This window comes from Castanea sativa, chromosome 2, assembly GCF_040712315.1.
Source record: "Castanea sativa cultivar Marrone di Chiusa Pesio chromosome 2, ASM4071231v1".
NCBI lineage: Eukaryota > Viridiplantae > Streptophyta > Magnoliopsida > Fagales > Fagaceae > Castanea > Castanea sativa.
In genome coordinates, this window is record NC_134014.1 from 36,296,508 (window position 1) to 36,311,524 (window position 15,017).

General features: G+C 33.6%; 1 protein-coding gene across 1 annotated transcript; it reads right to left on the minus strand.

The window, feature by feature from the left end:
• Positions 1 to 9,516: 9,516 nt before the first annotated feature.
• On the minus strand, positions 9,517 to 11,889 carry LOC142623560 (G-type lectin S-receptor-like serine/threonine-protein kinase LECRK1). Its single transcript, XM_075796993.1, has one exon. The coding sequence runs from the start codon at positions 11,887 to 11,889 to the stop codon at positions 9,517 to 9,519; it is 2,373 nt and encodes a 790-aa protein (XP_075653108.1).
• Positions 11,890 to 15,017: the final 3,128 nt, after the last annotated feature.

Consider the following 15,017-nt stretch of genomic DNA (forward strand, 5'->3'; position numbering starts at 1 on the left):
TGACATTTTCTGCACACTTAATTTCAAAGAAACTAGAATGCCAAGAAGAGAGAGAGAGAGAGAGAGAGAGAGAGAGAGAGATATATATATATATATATATATATATAATATTAAAATAAAAGAATAAAAGGAAATAGTAAATGTTGATGATGAAAAAGAAAATTTCAATGAAGAAATAAGTTTGCAAAATGAACAACATGATGATAACGTTGACTTAGATAGAGTTGATCTTGGAAGCAAAGGTGTGAATTTGGGTTTGGGTGTGGATGCAGGTGCAGTGTGTCGACTTGGCAATTTTTGAAAAAGCAGGGTGCAAGAGCAGCTAGATACGTTTTTTAATAAATTATTAAATATATTTTTATTTATATTTTTTCTATATTGCTAAGCATATTTTTTCATATAATAATAAACATATACCAATTTTTAAGAGCAATAGTAGATAATAATGTGGGGAAATTTTAAACTTGGGAAGATATTAGAAAATAGAAATAAAAATGTTAAATGAAATATTGTAACTTACCCTCTTAACTTGTCTTGTCAAGAGACGAAATGATATTTTTTTAATAAATAAATGTCTTGTTGATATGCCAACACCTTCTGCTATGAACTTCTCATCCTTCTCTCCCCCTTATATACACTCATAGTATCTGTATAAATTTTTGTTCATGCATATGTATGTTCATCCACAAAAACAGTCGAACACGCATCCACATGAACACACACTGATGGAGGGAGCATAATGAAAATTGTTTCAGAATTAATTATTTTAATACTTTCTTCCAAATATTAGTTTTGAATTGGGGTTTTAATGCAATCTTTTCTTTAATTAAAAAAAAAAACACATTTTTTTGCCCGAATCAGACTGGTTCAGGGTTGTTTTGGCCCATTTGGACCGAATTGGTCCATATTGGGCAGAATCGAAAATCGGGAAAAAAAAACACTTGTGACGGATGCGCGCAGCCACGTTGACGGCCACACACCGTGTCCGTGCAAGTAGGACACAAGTGCACGGCCCTTGGAGGCACACTCGTGCTTTCCAAGTGTTGGTTATGCAAGATGATGAATATGATGAAAATAAATTGTTATTTTGGGTCATTTGTAACATATTATCACATTTGAGTTTAATTCACTTCTACGGTTCCAAGGTCCACCTTTATTTGTTACGTGTTCAAGATGCTTTAGTCAATTTTATAATTATTGCGCACGATACCGAATTTCATTTCTTTCCTCATTTGACTGAAATTCCACCCGTTTTTCTTGTTCTTTACTCTCTCATAATATCTACTTTGAAAAAAAAAATGAGGGGAGAGAATATAATTTTATGGACACATCTTGGACACTTCATTTCATAACTTGATGACTTTTTTGTAACTGACATTTTCTGCACACTTAATTTCAAAGAAACTAGAATGCCAAGAAGATATATATATAAATATATATATTATTAAAATAAAAGAATAAAAGGAAATAGTAAATGTTGATGATGATGAAGAAGAAAATTTCATTGAAGAAATAAGTTTGCAAAACGAGGAACATGATGATAACATTGACTTAGATAGAGTTGATATAGAAAGCATGGGAGCAGATTCGGGTTTGGGTTTGGATGCGTGTAAGGTATGGCGACTCGGCAATTTTTGGAAATATAGGGTGCGGGTGTGGTGGGATACGTTTATTAATAAATTATTAAATATATATTTTTATTTATATTTTTTATATATTGCTAAACATATTTATTTTCATATAATGATAAACATATACCAATTGAAGAGCAATGGTAGATAATAATGTGGGGAAATTTTGAATTTGGCAAGATATTAGAAAATAGAAATAAATATGTTAAATGAAATACTGTAACTTACCCTCTTAACTTGTCTTTTCAAGGGAAGAAAGGATTTTTTTTTTTCAAAAATAAATGTCTTGTTGATATGCCAACACCTCCTGCTATGAACTTCTCATCTTCCTCTCCTCCTCATATAGACTCTTGGTATCTGTATAAATTTTTGTGCATGTATATGTTTGTTCATCCACAAAGATAGTTAGACATGCACCCACATGAACACACATTGACATACACTAATGCAAGGAGCACAATGAAATATTTTTCAGAATTAATTATTTTTATACTTTCTTCTAGATCTCATTTTTGAATTGGGGTTTGAATGCAATCTTTTTTTTTTTATATAATAAAAAAACACATATTTTGGCCCGAATCGGCCCATATTGGGCCGAATCAAAAAAAAAAAAAAATCATGACGGATGCGTGTGTAGCTGCATTGACAGCCGCACGCTGCATCCATCAAGTCAGACGCGAGTGCACTACCCCTGGAGGCACACCTAAAAGCTCGAATATGTGTGGAAACACAAGAGCTGTTTAGACCCCCAAATAAAAAATTACGGCTCAGTTGATTTTACTTTAACTTAACTAAATGTGGAATAGAGTAAATGCGAGGGAACAAACAATAAAACTACTCTAAGCCATATTCATCATATATCAACAATAAAATGAAAGCTAAAAGAGTAGGGAAGAAGGATGCAAACACAAGATAACCCCAAGACGTGTTATCGAATAAGAAACCGAAGAAGTCGGCGAAAAACCTCTCCTTCGCCCTCCAGGCAGTAAATCGATCCACTAGACAATTAGTTAGGATACACGAATAGTAAAAGGCCCTCCAAGCCTAATCTAACCAATGCACCTAAGCCCTCCAAGCTCCTACTCCAATAAGGCTTCTTGCATCTGCCAACGCTTGGCTTCTTCCAATGCTTCCTAGTAGCACCAAAACCTCACTTAACACTTAGATTGGGTGTGGTAAGTATTTGAGCTATCAACCTCTCAAGGATATGGATATGGAGAGGTATGAGTTTGAGGAAAATCATAAAGGATTGTGTAGAGGATTGTGAGTATAACAATTTTTAACTCTTAAGTGTGTATGCTAGGGTTTTCTCTTTGAAAATCACTCCTTACAATATGTAGGTATTGTGGGTATATATAGTGTGGGTGAAGATAAGGTGTTGCAGATAGTGCTAAAATAGCAAAACAAAATGTTTCGCGGGTATTTTGCAAGAAGGCCTTACCCGTGAATTACTCGCGAAAACCAGCTGTCATGACTTCTCGCATTCTAGTCATGTGCTCTGCACATGGCTCACTTCGCGGGAAAGTTTCTCGCGAAATCCTCTTTGTCTTTAATAGGCGCTTGAGTCTTCACACTCTCTCTTACACACAACCCATACAATGAAATCCCACATAAAATACATGGTAAACATGATTAAACATAATTACAATAAATTTGGCATGGAATTAAAGACAACACACAATAGTTGTAAATCACAACTTTACAACCCATGCTGTCCAGGAGTTGATTAGGCAAGATAATGAAAATAAATTGTTATTTTGGGTCATTTGTAACATATTATCACATTTGAGTTTAATTAATTTGAATGTGTATGTTATAAACACATACTAGTTTGATTTATTTAGTTAGCTTGTTAAATATTATTGCATAAGTGATGAATAAATTAGTCATTAGTTGGATATATTCAAAACTTATAATAAATATGCCCATTTTTTTATGAACTGAAAGGAGGGAGGCGACTATATGTGGCTTACTATATGTGGCTTACCCTTCAGGGCATGACCTAAAAGGGGTACCCCCGCTAGGGAATGTTGGATTGAGCCATAGTTACTGTGACCGGGGCACCACAGACCTCACCCTAGCACCCCAAGAGAGCCAACGGATGGACGCAATGCATGCTAGGAACCCACCCCCCACATGGTACCCGCCACGACTTGAACGAGGGACCTCATGCATGCACGCGGGATCCCACACTAACTGGGCCACTCGTCTTGGGGCAATGAATATGCCCCTTTTATATATAATTTTTATTAAGTGTTTGTGTATCTTATAATACATAATACAATATGATACACAATAAAAAAAAAAAATCAATTCACGCTTTGACAACTATGAGTGTAGGTAGAAACTATTTGGGTCCCATTTTCTTTTCCTTTTTTCTAGAGAACCAAGCAATAGAACACCCATGGTTTTTTTTTTTTCACGGTTCTTTTTTATGTTTTCCATCTACCCTATTTTCATCTCACCAAATCAATATATATATAAAAGCAGAGACCTCATGCGGAAGAGCATGAGGTCCTGCCATGTGGCGCTCTATTTGAGCTTTATTAGACCAATTATTGCATTTAACATTCCCAAATCACCTTCACTTGAAAAAAAAAGAGAGGTGCTACGTCCACAATATTTTTACAACATTTTTACAACAAATCATAGGTGGTTAGTTGTTATTGGTTCAAATTTGAACCTAACACTAAGATTACTTTTTTGCCCCAACAATAACAACCAGTAACATCCTGCCACTTAGGATTTGTTGTAAAAATGTTGTAAAAATGTTGTTGACATATCATTTCTCAAAAATAAATTCCAACATCCTTTTAGAAATTGAAAAGATGCACATTACTCATTGTTTAGCAAAATCAAATTCACCTCTTTCTCTTTCTTAACTCTTCAGTTCCCCTTTAAATTTGAAGCACACTAATATATTTATTTTTAAATCAATATATATATATATATATATATATATATATATATATATATATATATATATATATATATATATTATTTGTAGCCCTCAAAGCTTGCTGGACACTGAGGAAAATAAATCAATGTAATAATTCTTTGGACAATAACCCAAATCCCATTAGATACCTCTACCCTTTCTAGCTCCATTGATGCCAATTTGCTTAAACCATTATATCTTCTTCTTGGAGCTATGCTTTAGATCCCAAATTGAATCGTAAGGTCATTCTTCCTCTAAAAGGTGGGTATATAATCTCTAAAACAACCCTTTCTCTGTCAGTCTTTTAAATTTTTACTTTATTACTTTGATATCTTTAATTTTACTTTGTAATTTTGGTTTGGACGCAATTTCCTTTTATTTATATGTACGCAAATTGTTTGATAAAATAGCTGAGTGTTTTGCTATAGGCAACAGTTAATGCAGGAGCAGCAAACTATTTTTTATGTGCTCATATTGTAAACTATAGCAATACGCAATAAATATGGTCTGTGCTAGAAGTAACGTTGTAAATTGCTTCAAATAAACACTATTTTGGTTTTGATTTCTTTTCTATAGTTTTTATGGTTTGCTTAACTTGACAATTTTGTCACTACACCAAAACAAAATAAAAAAACAAGACAGGAGAATTCTGTAGTTATGAAATTTATCTTAAGTGATGCCCATTTTGCAACATTTTGATTGTGTATGTGTGAGTGATATTAGAATAATTCAAAACATTTAAGAATATATATATATATATATATATATATATATATATATTAATTACACGTCAATTCTTTCCATTTTTATTTTTATTAGTGTGACTGTTATTTATTCTAACAGTACTATAAGCATGAATTTTTTAGAAAGGTATATAACAAAATCTACCAATTTAAATGTTCAAATTTAAATGCACACTACGGATAAGCACTTGGCAAAGTGAAACCAAGCTTTGCACTGTTAAATTTTAATATATTTCCGTTAAGATCAACCCATCTTAAATTTTTTTATTCAGTTATTCTCTCCCTTAACTCTTCAGTTCTTTTAGAAAATAAATAAATAAAAACTATTTCACTTCCCCTTTCAATTTAAACACACACTAATGTACCTATTTCTTTTATCAATTGATGGATTTTCCTTCTATTAATGGATCAACAATTCCACTACGAGTTCATGGACAAAAACTCCTTTCTCAGTGTCTATAAATAAATCAATAAATATTCTGACTCTCACTCTTTGTTTATTTCTTTCATTTAAAAAAAAATTATTTGAGGTACCGAGTTTGTGGTTTGCAATGTTTGAGAGAAGATTGACTCGAGGAGATTGAAGCTTCAACTTTACCTATTTTGGTTGGAGACTAAAGTCACTAAACCCAAGAAGAAAAAGCCACCGGCCCCTAATTTATCATACCCTTATTAAGTATCTAAGAGGTACGAAATACTAAAACTCTACATTAGTAGCTAAGAGGTAATGGGTTTTTGATAATCAAACTAGATGGTGGTTTGTTTCTTTTCATTTGAACTATTTACTGGTCAAGATTTTTACTGAGCCACACCATTTTTATAATTTATAATTTGGCTTTTGGTGAGTGATTTAAATATGTTACATGAGGATGTGATTAAGAAAATTAGTTGAATTGGGTACTATTTAGACCCTAAGGCAAAGATAAGTTGAGTAAATAATCCGGTTTTGTTAGGCAGGTAGAAAGATCAATGAGGAAGAAGCTTAATCAATAAATCAAGGTCCTCCATGCCACATGTAGTTGGAGCACATACCCATGTATCTATATGGATTGGATCACATTCAAAACGCCAATGGAGCCAAAACTTTTGTGGGATTTGAAGTGCTAAGAGCCCAGGAATAATTATATATATTTTTTTGAATCTATAGTGTTTGATAAAATGCTTGAAGAAAATTTATAATTTTTATTTGATTGTATGATGTAGCAGCCTATATAATTGACACGAATGAAACAAATTAACTTAACTACGGGTTGGAAAGTTGTTATTATTTTTAGGTGAATAATTGTCTTTTACCTATTGAGAGGTTAAGTATTATTTGGAAGCAAAGTTTTAAAATAATCAACACAATCTACACATATTCTATGTCCTACTAAATAACAAAAACTCAATTGTTAAAAATAGGAACAAAGAAAGAAACAATGAGAACCGCAAAGGTACAAATTAAGAACTAAGTGGGCAAAAAAATTATGTGGTGTCTCAATTATTTGAAGGTTAGCTTATAATCTATATTAACTCAAAATGGTATTAAAAAAATTGTTAAATATATTATACTGATACATCTTTGTTAAAAATTTGTTAAATATGCTGAATCATGTCTAGCTCAATTATCATTGAAGTTGCTTGCTTTATTTATTTATTGGTCAAGTATCATGTATGGCTGTCCACGAGAGCCTTGACAATATCAGTGTGTGTTTGTTGCTTTGCCTAGACATAAATCACTATGCAACCTTAGCACTACTATAATTAAAATATTATTGAAGATGCTTCATAAGATCAATGCCTTAGTTAGACATTTCGTATGACAAGGGATAGGTTCAAGGAGTTTGATACGCAATTATGCATAATGTATCCTTGCAATTAATTGGTTTATGATCAACTGATGGTAGGCAACAAAATATGCCTACATACTTTGAAGTTTCTACTATAATTGTAGGTGATTTTAGTAATGAAAATATCTATTATTTATGCTATAATATATGTACAAAAATTTCCAAAACCATTTTACATAAAAGTTTACAGCATTATCCGCGCAACGCGCGGGCAACTTTCTAGTAGAGTGTAATTGGGTAACAGATATGAAAAAGTAGATTCTAAAATATTGAAATAAAATGAGAGAAAACAATAATCAAAGGTAAATGGTAGAGTGAATCAAAAAAGATGAAATGAAAGGAGAGAGGAAAAAAAGAATAAGAGAGATTCATATTCACAAAATAGAGTAATAGGGTAACATATTAGAAACAGAGTAAAAAGAGAGATTGAAAACTGAATTTACTCTTTGATTGAGAAAATGAAAGTAGTTACAAAATAATTATCACCTATTCTTTATATACACGGAAACAGGGGCTAATAGAAGCTAACAAATTTTTCTACCAAAAATAACTAAGTATTAATACATTCAATTACAATTTGACATCTCTCACTTCTTTTTGCTTCTTCTTGTTTCTCTGACATGTAGAGACATCTGTCACTTCTTCTATTTGCTTCTTCTTGTTTTTCTGACACGTGGACTCCCCTTTAGTCTTTCCTTCATTCTTCTTTAACAAATAAAGAAAAAGTAGATTCCAAAAGATTGCTACTGAGACCGAAGCGAAGGCAGCAGAGATTGGCACAATTTTTGCCTGGGAGCTAGGACTTAGAGATATCATCCTCGAAGGCGACTCTCGGGTGATTATGAATGCTCTCGGTAACCCGGGCCCTGCCCCAGTTCAAGTTTAGCATCTCATTGCAGGTGTCAAATCTTGGACACCTAAATTTAGAGCTGGGAACTCTTCGTTCACCCGCAAGGAAGGCTACGCAACTGCTCATCTCCTGGCTAGACATGCCAAGGAAATTTCTGATTGTACACTTTGGGTGGAAGATACCTGTAATTGCTTGTCAAATACTTTGTGATGTAAATGTTTTGGGTCTCAATCCAGTCTAATGAAAGATTATCAGTCTACTGAAAGCTTATCATATTTCTTATAAAAAAATTTCTATAAGATTGAAATGAAACGAGAGAAAACAAGAATAAGAGATAAGAGAAAGTAGATATAAAATCAATTTTCATGAAATGACAGGGAGAAGAAAGAACAAGGAAACATGAGAAAGCCAGTAAAAATTAGTAGACGAGAAAAAGTAGATAAAGAAGGGAGGGAAAGAAGAAGAAGGGGAGAGGGTGTTTGGAAAAGTGTCTTTTCTGTTTATATAGTTAATGAGGTGTCGGTTAAATGTCATTTTAGCTCAAAATTATTAAGTTTTAATGTGTTATGTAGGTTTGTTCATATTTAGAAAAAAAATATTTAACACTATTTTATTTTAATTTAAATCCTTAAAGTTTGAAGTAATTTTGATTTTGTCATCTAATGTTTGAAAATTTTGATCTATACTATTATATATCTTTTTTATTCAAGCCATTTTCCTCATCTCTGTTAATGGAGTGGCCATTAAGTTCCACATAAAATTGTTAGATATATTAGTTAGTCCCTTTAAATCATGTCATGTAAATTCAATTATGCTAAACCAATTCCTTGCTTAGTTCATTTTTTCTATCTCTTACTATTTCTTTATGGAGGGTGACTACCTTGAATTAAATAAATTCCTTTACAATTTCCATGCTTTTTCTTACAATCCTTGTCCATCCCATTAGAAAAACCATTTGGGTTCCTAACATTCCTCACTGTGTAAAATAGTTTGTAAGTCATCGATATGTTGTCAGAAACCAAACGCATTAGGACAAAAACGCTTTGAGACTCACTTGTCACCCAAATGAGGACCTCTTCAACTTGTTTGCTAGCACTTCGGAGATGAGATTGGCCTTATTTCTGTAGTACTTTGGGGTTTTCTCTTTTAAGGATCAGGGCAATATGTGTGTGATTAAATTTATTAGATACTTGTCTATAACTCAATGACATATATGGTATTTCTAATAAAGGCATACAAGATTCAAATATGTTGGCCCCTTCTTAATTTAAATAAATATGTTGTATGTGAATAATTTCAACACCAGTAAAAGGAATAAATAGTTATATGAAAAGATCCATACACAAACAAACGCAAGAAAAAAAAAAACGCAAGAAAATAAAGGAAAAAAACAAACAAACAAACAGATACACACAACTTTTGGTACCAAAAAAGGTATTAAAAAAAAACAACCAATAGCAAACATACAAAGTAAGCTTATACAAATATGAAAATGATTGCTGATTGCTAATTGCTTGTAGATATATCAAGAATGAGAAATAGCTGGAGATGGAGGGACCGCTATATCCACTGTCCCCTCCAACATCAAGATTACATTCTTCATGGGAGGACGCAAAGCTGGATCTTCTTGAATGCACCACAAGCCGACCTTCACCATTCTTTCTAGTGTCTTCATGTCTACATTTTCATCTTCCACAAGCTTATCCAACTGTCCAGCCACAAAGCAATTATATACCCAGTTAGAAAGAAGTATCTCATCTGTTGTTAAAACATTTACTTCTATGCTGCCTCTGCAACATACAATCTCCAAAAGCAGCACTCCAAAACTATAAATGTCAGCTTTTACTGATATCGGGGAATTTTTCTGCCATTCAGGTGCAGAGTACTCACTTGTCCCTTCAAGGCCCATTGAAATTCTTGTTTGATTTGGCACAGATAGCCTCGCCAATCCAAAATCTGAGATCTTTGCAGTCCAAGTATCATCCATGAGTATATTTTGAGGTTTTAGATTGCAATGGATGATATGGACCTCGCACTCCTGATGTAGATAGAAGACCCCCCTAGCCACTTCTAGTGTGATTCTCACTCTTTCCTTCCAAAGGGGGCGCTTCTTAGCCTTGAAGAGAAGATCTGCAAGTGAACCATTGCTAATGTATTCATAAACAAGAAGCTTCCTAGATCCCTCAATACAGAAACCAAGCAACTGAACTAAGTTTCTATGATGAGTTCGTCCAATGGCAGTCATTTCAGCTTGAAACCCCCTTTCCCCTTCTTCCACAAATTTCTCTAGTCTCTTAACAACAATAGTTTTGTTAGCTTCGGATACATACCCTTTATAAACTGATCCAAAAGAACCCTCGCCTAACACTTCCTTGAATCCGTCTGTTGCGTTCTCAAGTTCATTGTAAGAAAACGAATGCAAAGTAAAATTTTCAGCAAATTCCACGTTCACATTTTCCGGGGACAGCTCTCTGTACCTATGAACTTGATGCCTATATATGAAGAAACATGATATTGCAATTACAGAACACAGAAATGCAATGGAACCCAAAGTTAGGGAAAGAATCAAAATGATTTTTTTTTTGCTATCCTTTAGGAAAACTGGATTGTGATCATCTAAACTTCCACCATTTCTCTGAATCACCTTAAAGAAAGCTATAACTGATGAATTTTGACTTCTTCCATATCTAAGTGGAAGCTTGAATTTATTGCAAGTGCCATCCTCGTAGATATAAAAAGCAGCCCGACAATAACAGTCTCCAAGGCAAGACTTGTAACAGTTTTCCTGATTTATAAGTTGCACTGAATAAGGAAAATCACCCCAAGATATATTCGGTGAAGCAGCAATGTTGTAGTGTATCCTTGGACCTTTGCCGCAACTATCTTCACTGAAGTTGTTGTAACAGCCCAACAACTTATTTTTGGGGTTCATGAAATGAAATCCAGGATAACAGCGACATTCAGCTTTGGAGCCAGTGCCTGTGCAGTAACTATTCAAGCCACAAAAACCTCTGACATCACATTGATCATGCAAAGATGACCATTCCAAGGACACATTTGAGCTAGTATTACTATTGCCCCAAAAGTGGTGTGAATACAACTTAAAAATTCCGTCAGAATCAAGTATTGCACGATAGATAATAGTACTAGTCTCTTTCTTGCCAGGGTAAGAATTATTCGCCAAAATGACTAAGCTGGAACTGTAAGTGGTTAAGCGTAGAAAACCCCTTGGGTTAAGACTGAGCTTAACACCAGAGCCATAGAAAGTGGCCACGTACCAATAGGCATTTTCTGAACCATCTGTACTGTTTACAGGGGAGGAAACAAGGTTTCCATTGGTCCTCATCTTGAGACAATAACGTCTACTTGAGTGGTCTGATCTAGACACCAACTCGCCTCCACTGGACAAGTTTTGACCTCCTAATATGGTGTCAGTTGGGTTATCAAAACTTTGCCAAATTACATAAGAAGAGTTATTGTAGAGAACAAAATTGCCAGAATCATGCATAGAAGCTGAATCAGCAGGTTCTGGGCCTTCTTCATCTAGAAAGTTAACTATGAAATTTTCTTCACCTTGCTCTGTGCGAAGGAGCAGCATACCATCGCTTGTTAAGTTCAATGTAGCTTTTGAGGAGACAGGCGGGTCATCTGGATTTGCAGTCCAGACAATAGTGTTCTTTGGTTGAGTATGCATCCATATTCCAATAGCAAAGCCTTTGCGGCCTTGTGGGTAGAAACCAAAAGCGAAAAGGCCAGAAGGGGAGAGCCAAGAAGTACGGTTAGCAATGGGGGAAAGCCAAGAACCTAGGGGTATCACATTGGAATGGTTTTGTTGGGCTTTTACATCAACGGCAAGTAGAAACATGAATACTAAGAAGAGAACTGATATAGAACCCATGAGACAGTGGGGGAAAGAGATAAGAGAAGTGGGGTTGGTTAAGTGAATTGAAAAAGTGATTAACAGTTTTTTCTATTTCTTATAAAATGTTTTCTAAAATATAAGATAGATGATTAATGTATATATCCTAAAGCTACCCATTAACCGAATTAAAGCTCCCAAGTTTACGCAAAATGAAAGAATTTTCTAACCAACTTCGCAGCTGCCCCATGCACTAGACCAGACTTGACTTACTTTCGTCTGTGCTGTTTAGTCCCGATGCCTAACATTAGCATCAAATTTTCTGAATGAAATTATTATGATCAATCAATTAATTACCTGCCATTAGAATTCCACAAAAGGCCAAGCGAGTGGTAGGTTCATTCAGAATGAAATTACTGTAATCAATCATCAATCAATTAATTATCTGCAATTAGAATTCCACAAAAGACCAAGCTAGAACGTGGTAGGGGACTAGAATTCTACAAAAGACCAAGCTAGTACGTGGTAGGTCCCCTGCCACGTACTAGCTTGGTCTTTTGTGGAATTCTAATTGCAGGTAATTAATTTATTGATCACAGTTATTTCATTCAGAAAATTTGATGCCTTTATTTATTTATATATATAAACACGAAATTTTATTTATTTATTATTATATAAAGGCATAACGTGTGTGTTTGAACAAAATATTCAAATATTTATATATTGCAAAAAAATTACATTAGCTTTTAAGCATATTCATTAGGATTTTCTATCATTCACGAAAATTAAAAAGAAAATTAAAAGAAAAAAAGAAAAGAAAAGAAGAAAGAATGAAAGCACAATGTCTAAAAGACTTGGTAGCAATATGTTTATGTTCCTTAGTATTTGCTTGCGGAAGAACCAAGTAAAGCATTACTTAAAGCATAACAATAATCTATAAATCCTATATAACATTTGATTAAATATTTAAATAAGCATGAAGAACCATAACAAATATTAGATTAAAGAGGGTTAATATATATATATATATCTAAAAATTGAAACACAACATTGTTGTTACATTCTTGTTGAGCCATATCAGTCACCATTTTTAACATTCTCTCTCTTATTATTCTTTTTTATTCTTATTAATTTTCCAACTTATTGTTATATTATTTCTAACTTTTTTTCATCCATTTTACCTTTTCATCTCTCCACTACTATCTACCTTAATATCAATATTCCTCTATCCATTTATTTTCCTTTATCTTTTGCTTTTTTTTTTTATTCCCCTCCTCTTACTATAAATTTATAATTCTTTTTTTTTTTTCATTCTATTCATAGTTTTTTCACACACAAAAGGTTATCTCTCTCTCTCTCTCTCTCTCTCTCTCTCTCTCTCTCTCTCTCATTTTTGGTGGATTTTTTAAAAATATTTTTCTTGCATCTCTACTTTAAGTTGATGAATTTTTGTATTATTTAGAACTCTACTTTGGGTTGATGTAATTAAGTTTTGTTTTTTTAATTTGTTATCTTTTTTATTCTTTTTGGTTTCATAGATGTTATAAAGATAGTATATAAGAATATTATGTTATTTTATTGCATAACATGACTTAGATAATTTGGTATTTATTACTATTTTTTTCTTTACTTTTCTTTCTTCTCATATTATTTCCTATAAATTTCTTATTAGTCCCTCTCACATCCTCTCTTGAAAAATTGGTTATTCTCTTTCTCTTAATTTTTTATTATTTCTTACAACTCTACTTTATATTAATAAATCTATGTGATTGTTTAAAACTCTATTTTGGGTTTATACGTTTTGGTGTTGTATTTTTTAGCTCCCCACACAAGTACTCTCTCTCTCTCTCTCTCTCTCTCTCTCTCTCTACAATTAAATTTGGAGAATAAATTATACATATTTAGTATAAGTTTGATATGAGTTTTGATTATCATGATTGTAAGGACAAGAATTCGACCCCCAACCCACCAACAATGGATGATGGTCCAACAAGCCCAAAACAATGTATTTGTTAAAGAGTGGATTTTACAAGAAAAGCACTCTGCAAATCAAGTATGGACCTTAATTGATTGGATTCATGCCAAGAAGATAAGAAAACATGCTTTAATATAAATAACACTCATCGGTCAGATCCGAGGATGAAGTGTTCTTATATTCACTCAAGTTTATCTAAGTACAAAATGTTTTTCTTCTTTCTTTCTTCCTTCTTAGATTACATGCCCCATTTTTCACAGGGGCCTTTCCCTTATATACTCCTTCCATTTTTCATCCCAGCCTTCCACTTGTTGATCATATAGGTAATCTCTTGGATGCTTGTCCCATCAGAAACCCCTTGGAAGATTTTTGAATAGCTGTAAACTTAGGTCTCACTATTCAGGTGTTATCTTTACATAAATGCGGTCAGGTGGTTTGGTGTACAAAATTTAATGTGGTGGTGACAGCCTTCTCCCCAGATATTTCCTCCTTTGTTATTGGCTACTTTCCTTGATGTTTATCCTTAGAAGGACAGTTCCCTTTTGTACAGAATTTCCATAAGCTGGGCTCCATCCCCCCATACTACTTTTCGAGGAGGCTCACCTCCTCGATAACTATTGCCTACCTGTTATGATCTTCCCTCATCCTCGACTTGTCGACCCCACTGCTTACTGAATCTTTCGACCATTCTCAGGCTCCAACATGTCCTCAGGCATAGTCCACAGCCCAATACTCTTGTTCGGCCTGTTTATCCTCACAATGATAATCTCTTTTATGAGAATGAATAATTTGAATAATTTATTTAAATAAAAATTATACATACATACATACACATATGTATATATTAATTTATTTTATTTAAATGTATTATCAACCTCATGCAATTCATTTAACAATAACGACATTAAAACAAATGAATAATTGTCCTAAAGATTACATTTGTATATTCATAGCCTTTATGTTTTGAAAGAATTTCACTTAAATTTATCCGTATTGAAGTGGATTGAAATGCTACATTAATGTTGTGGGGGGTCCGAGGACAGCACCCCCACTAGACCATGCTCGGGGAACATATGAGCCTAGCAAGTAGATCATGTGCTGGGAAGCTTGGTACAACTTGAAAGAAGGGTTTGGACGAGGGCCCTTAACAACCTGAGGAAGCGCCTCAGATGTGACTATCCCAAGATAAGCA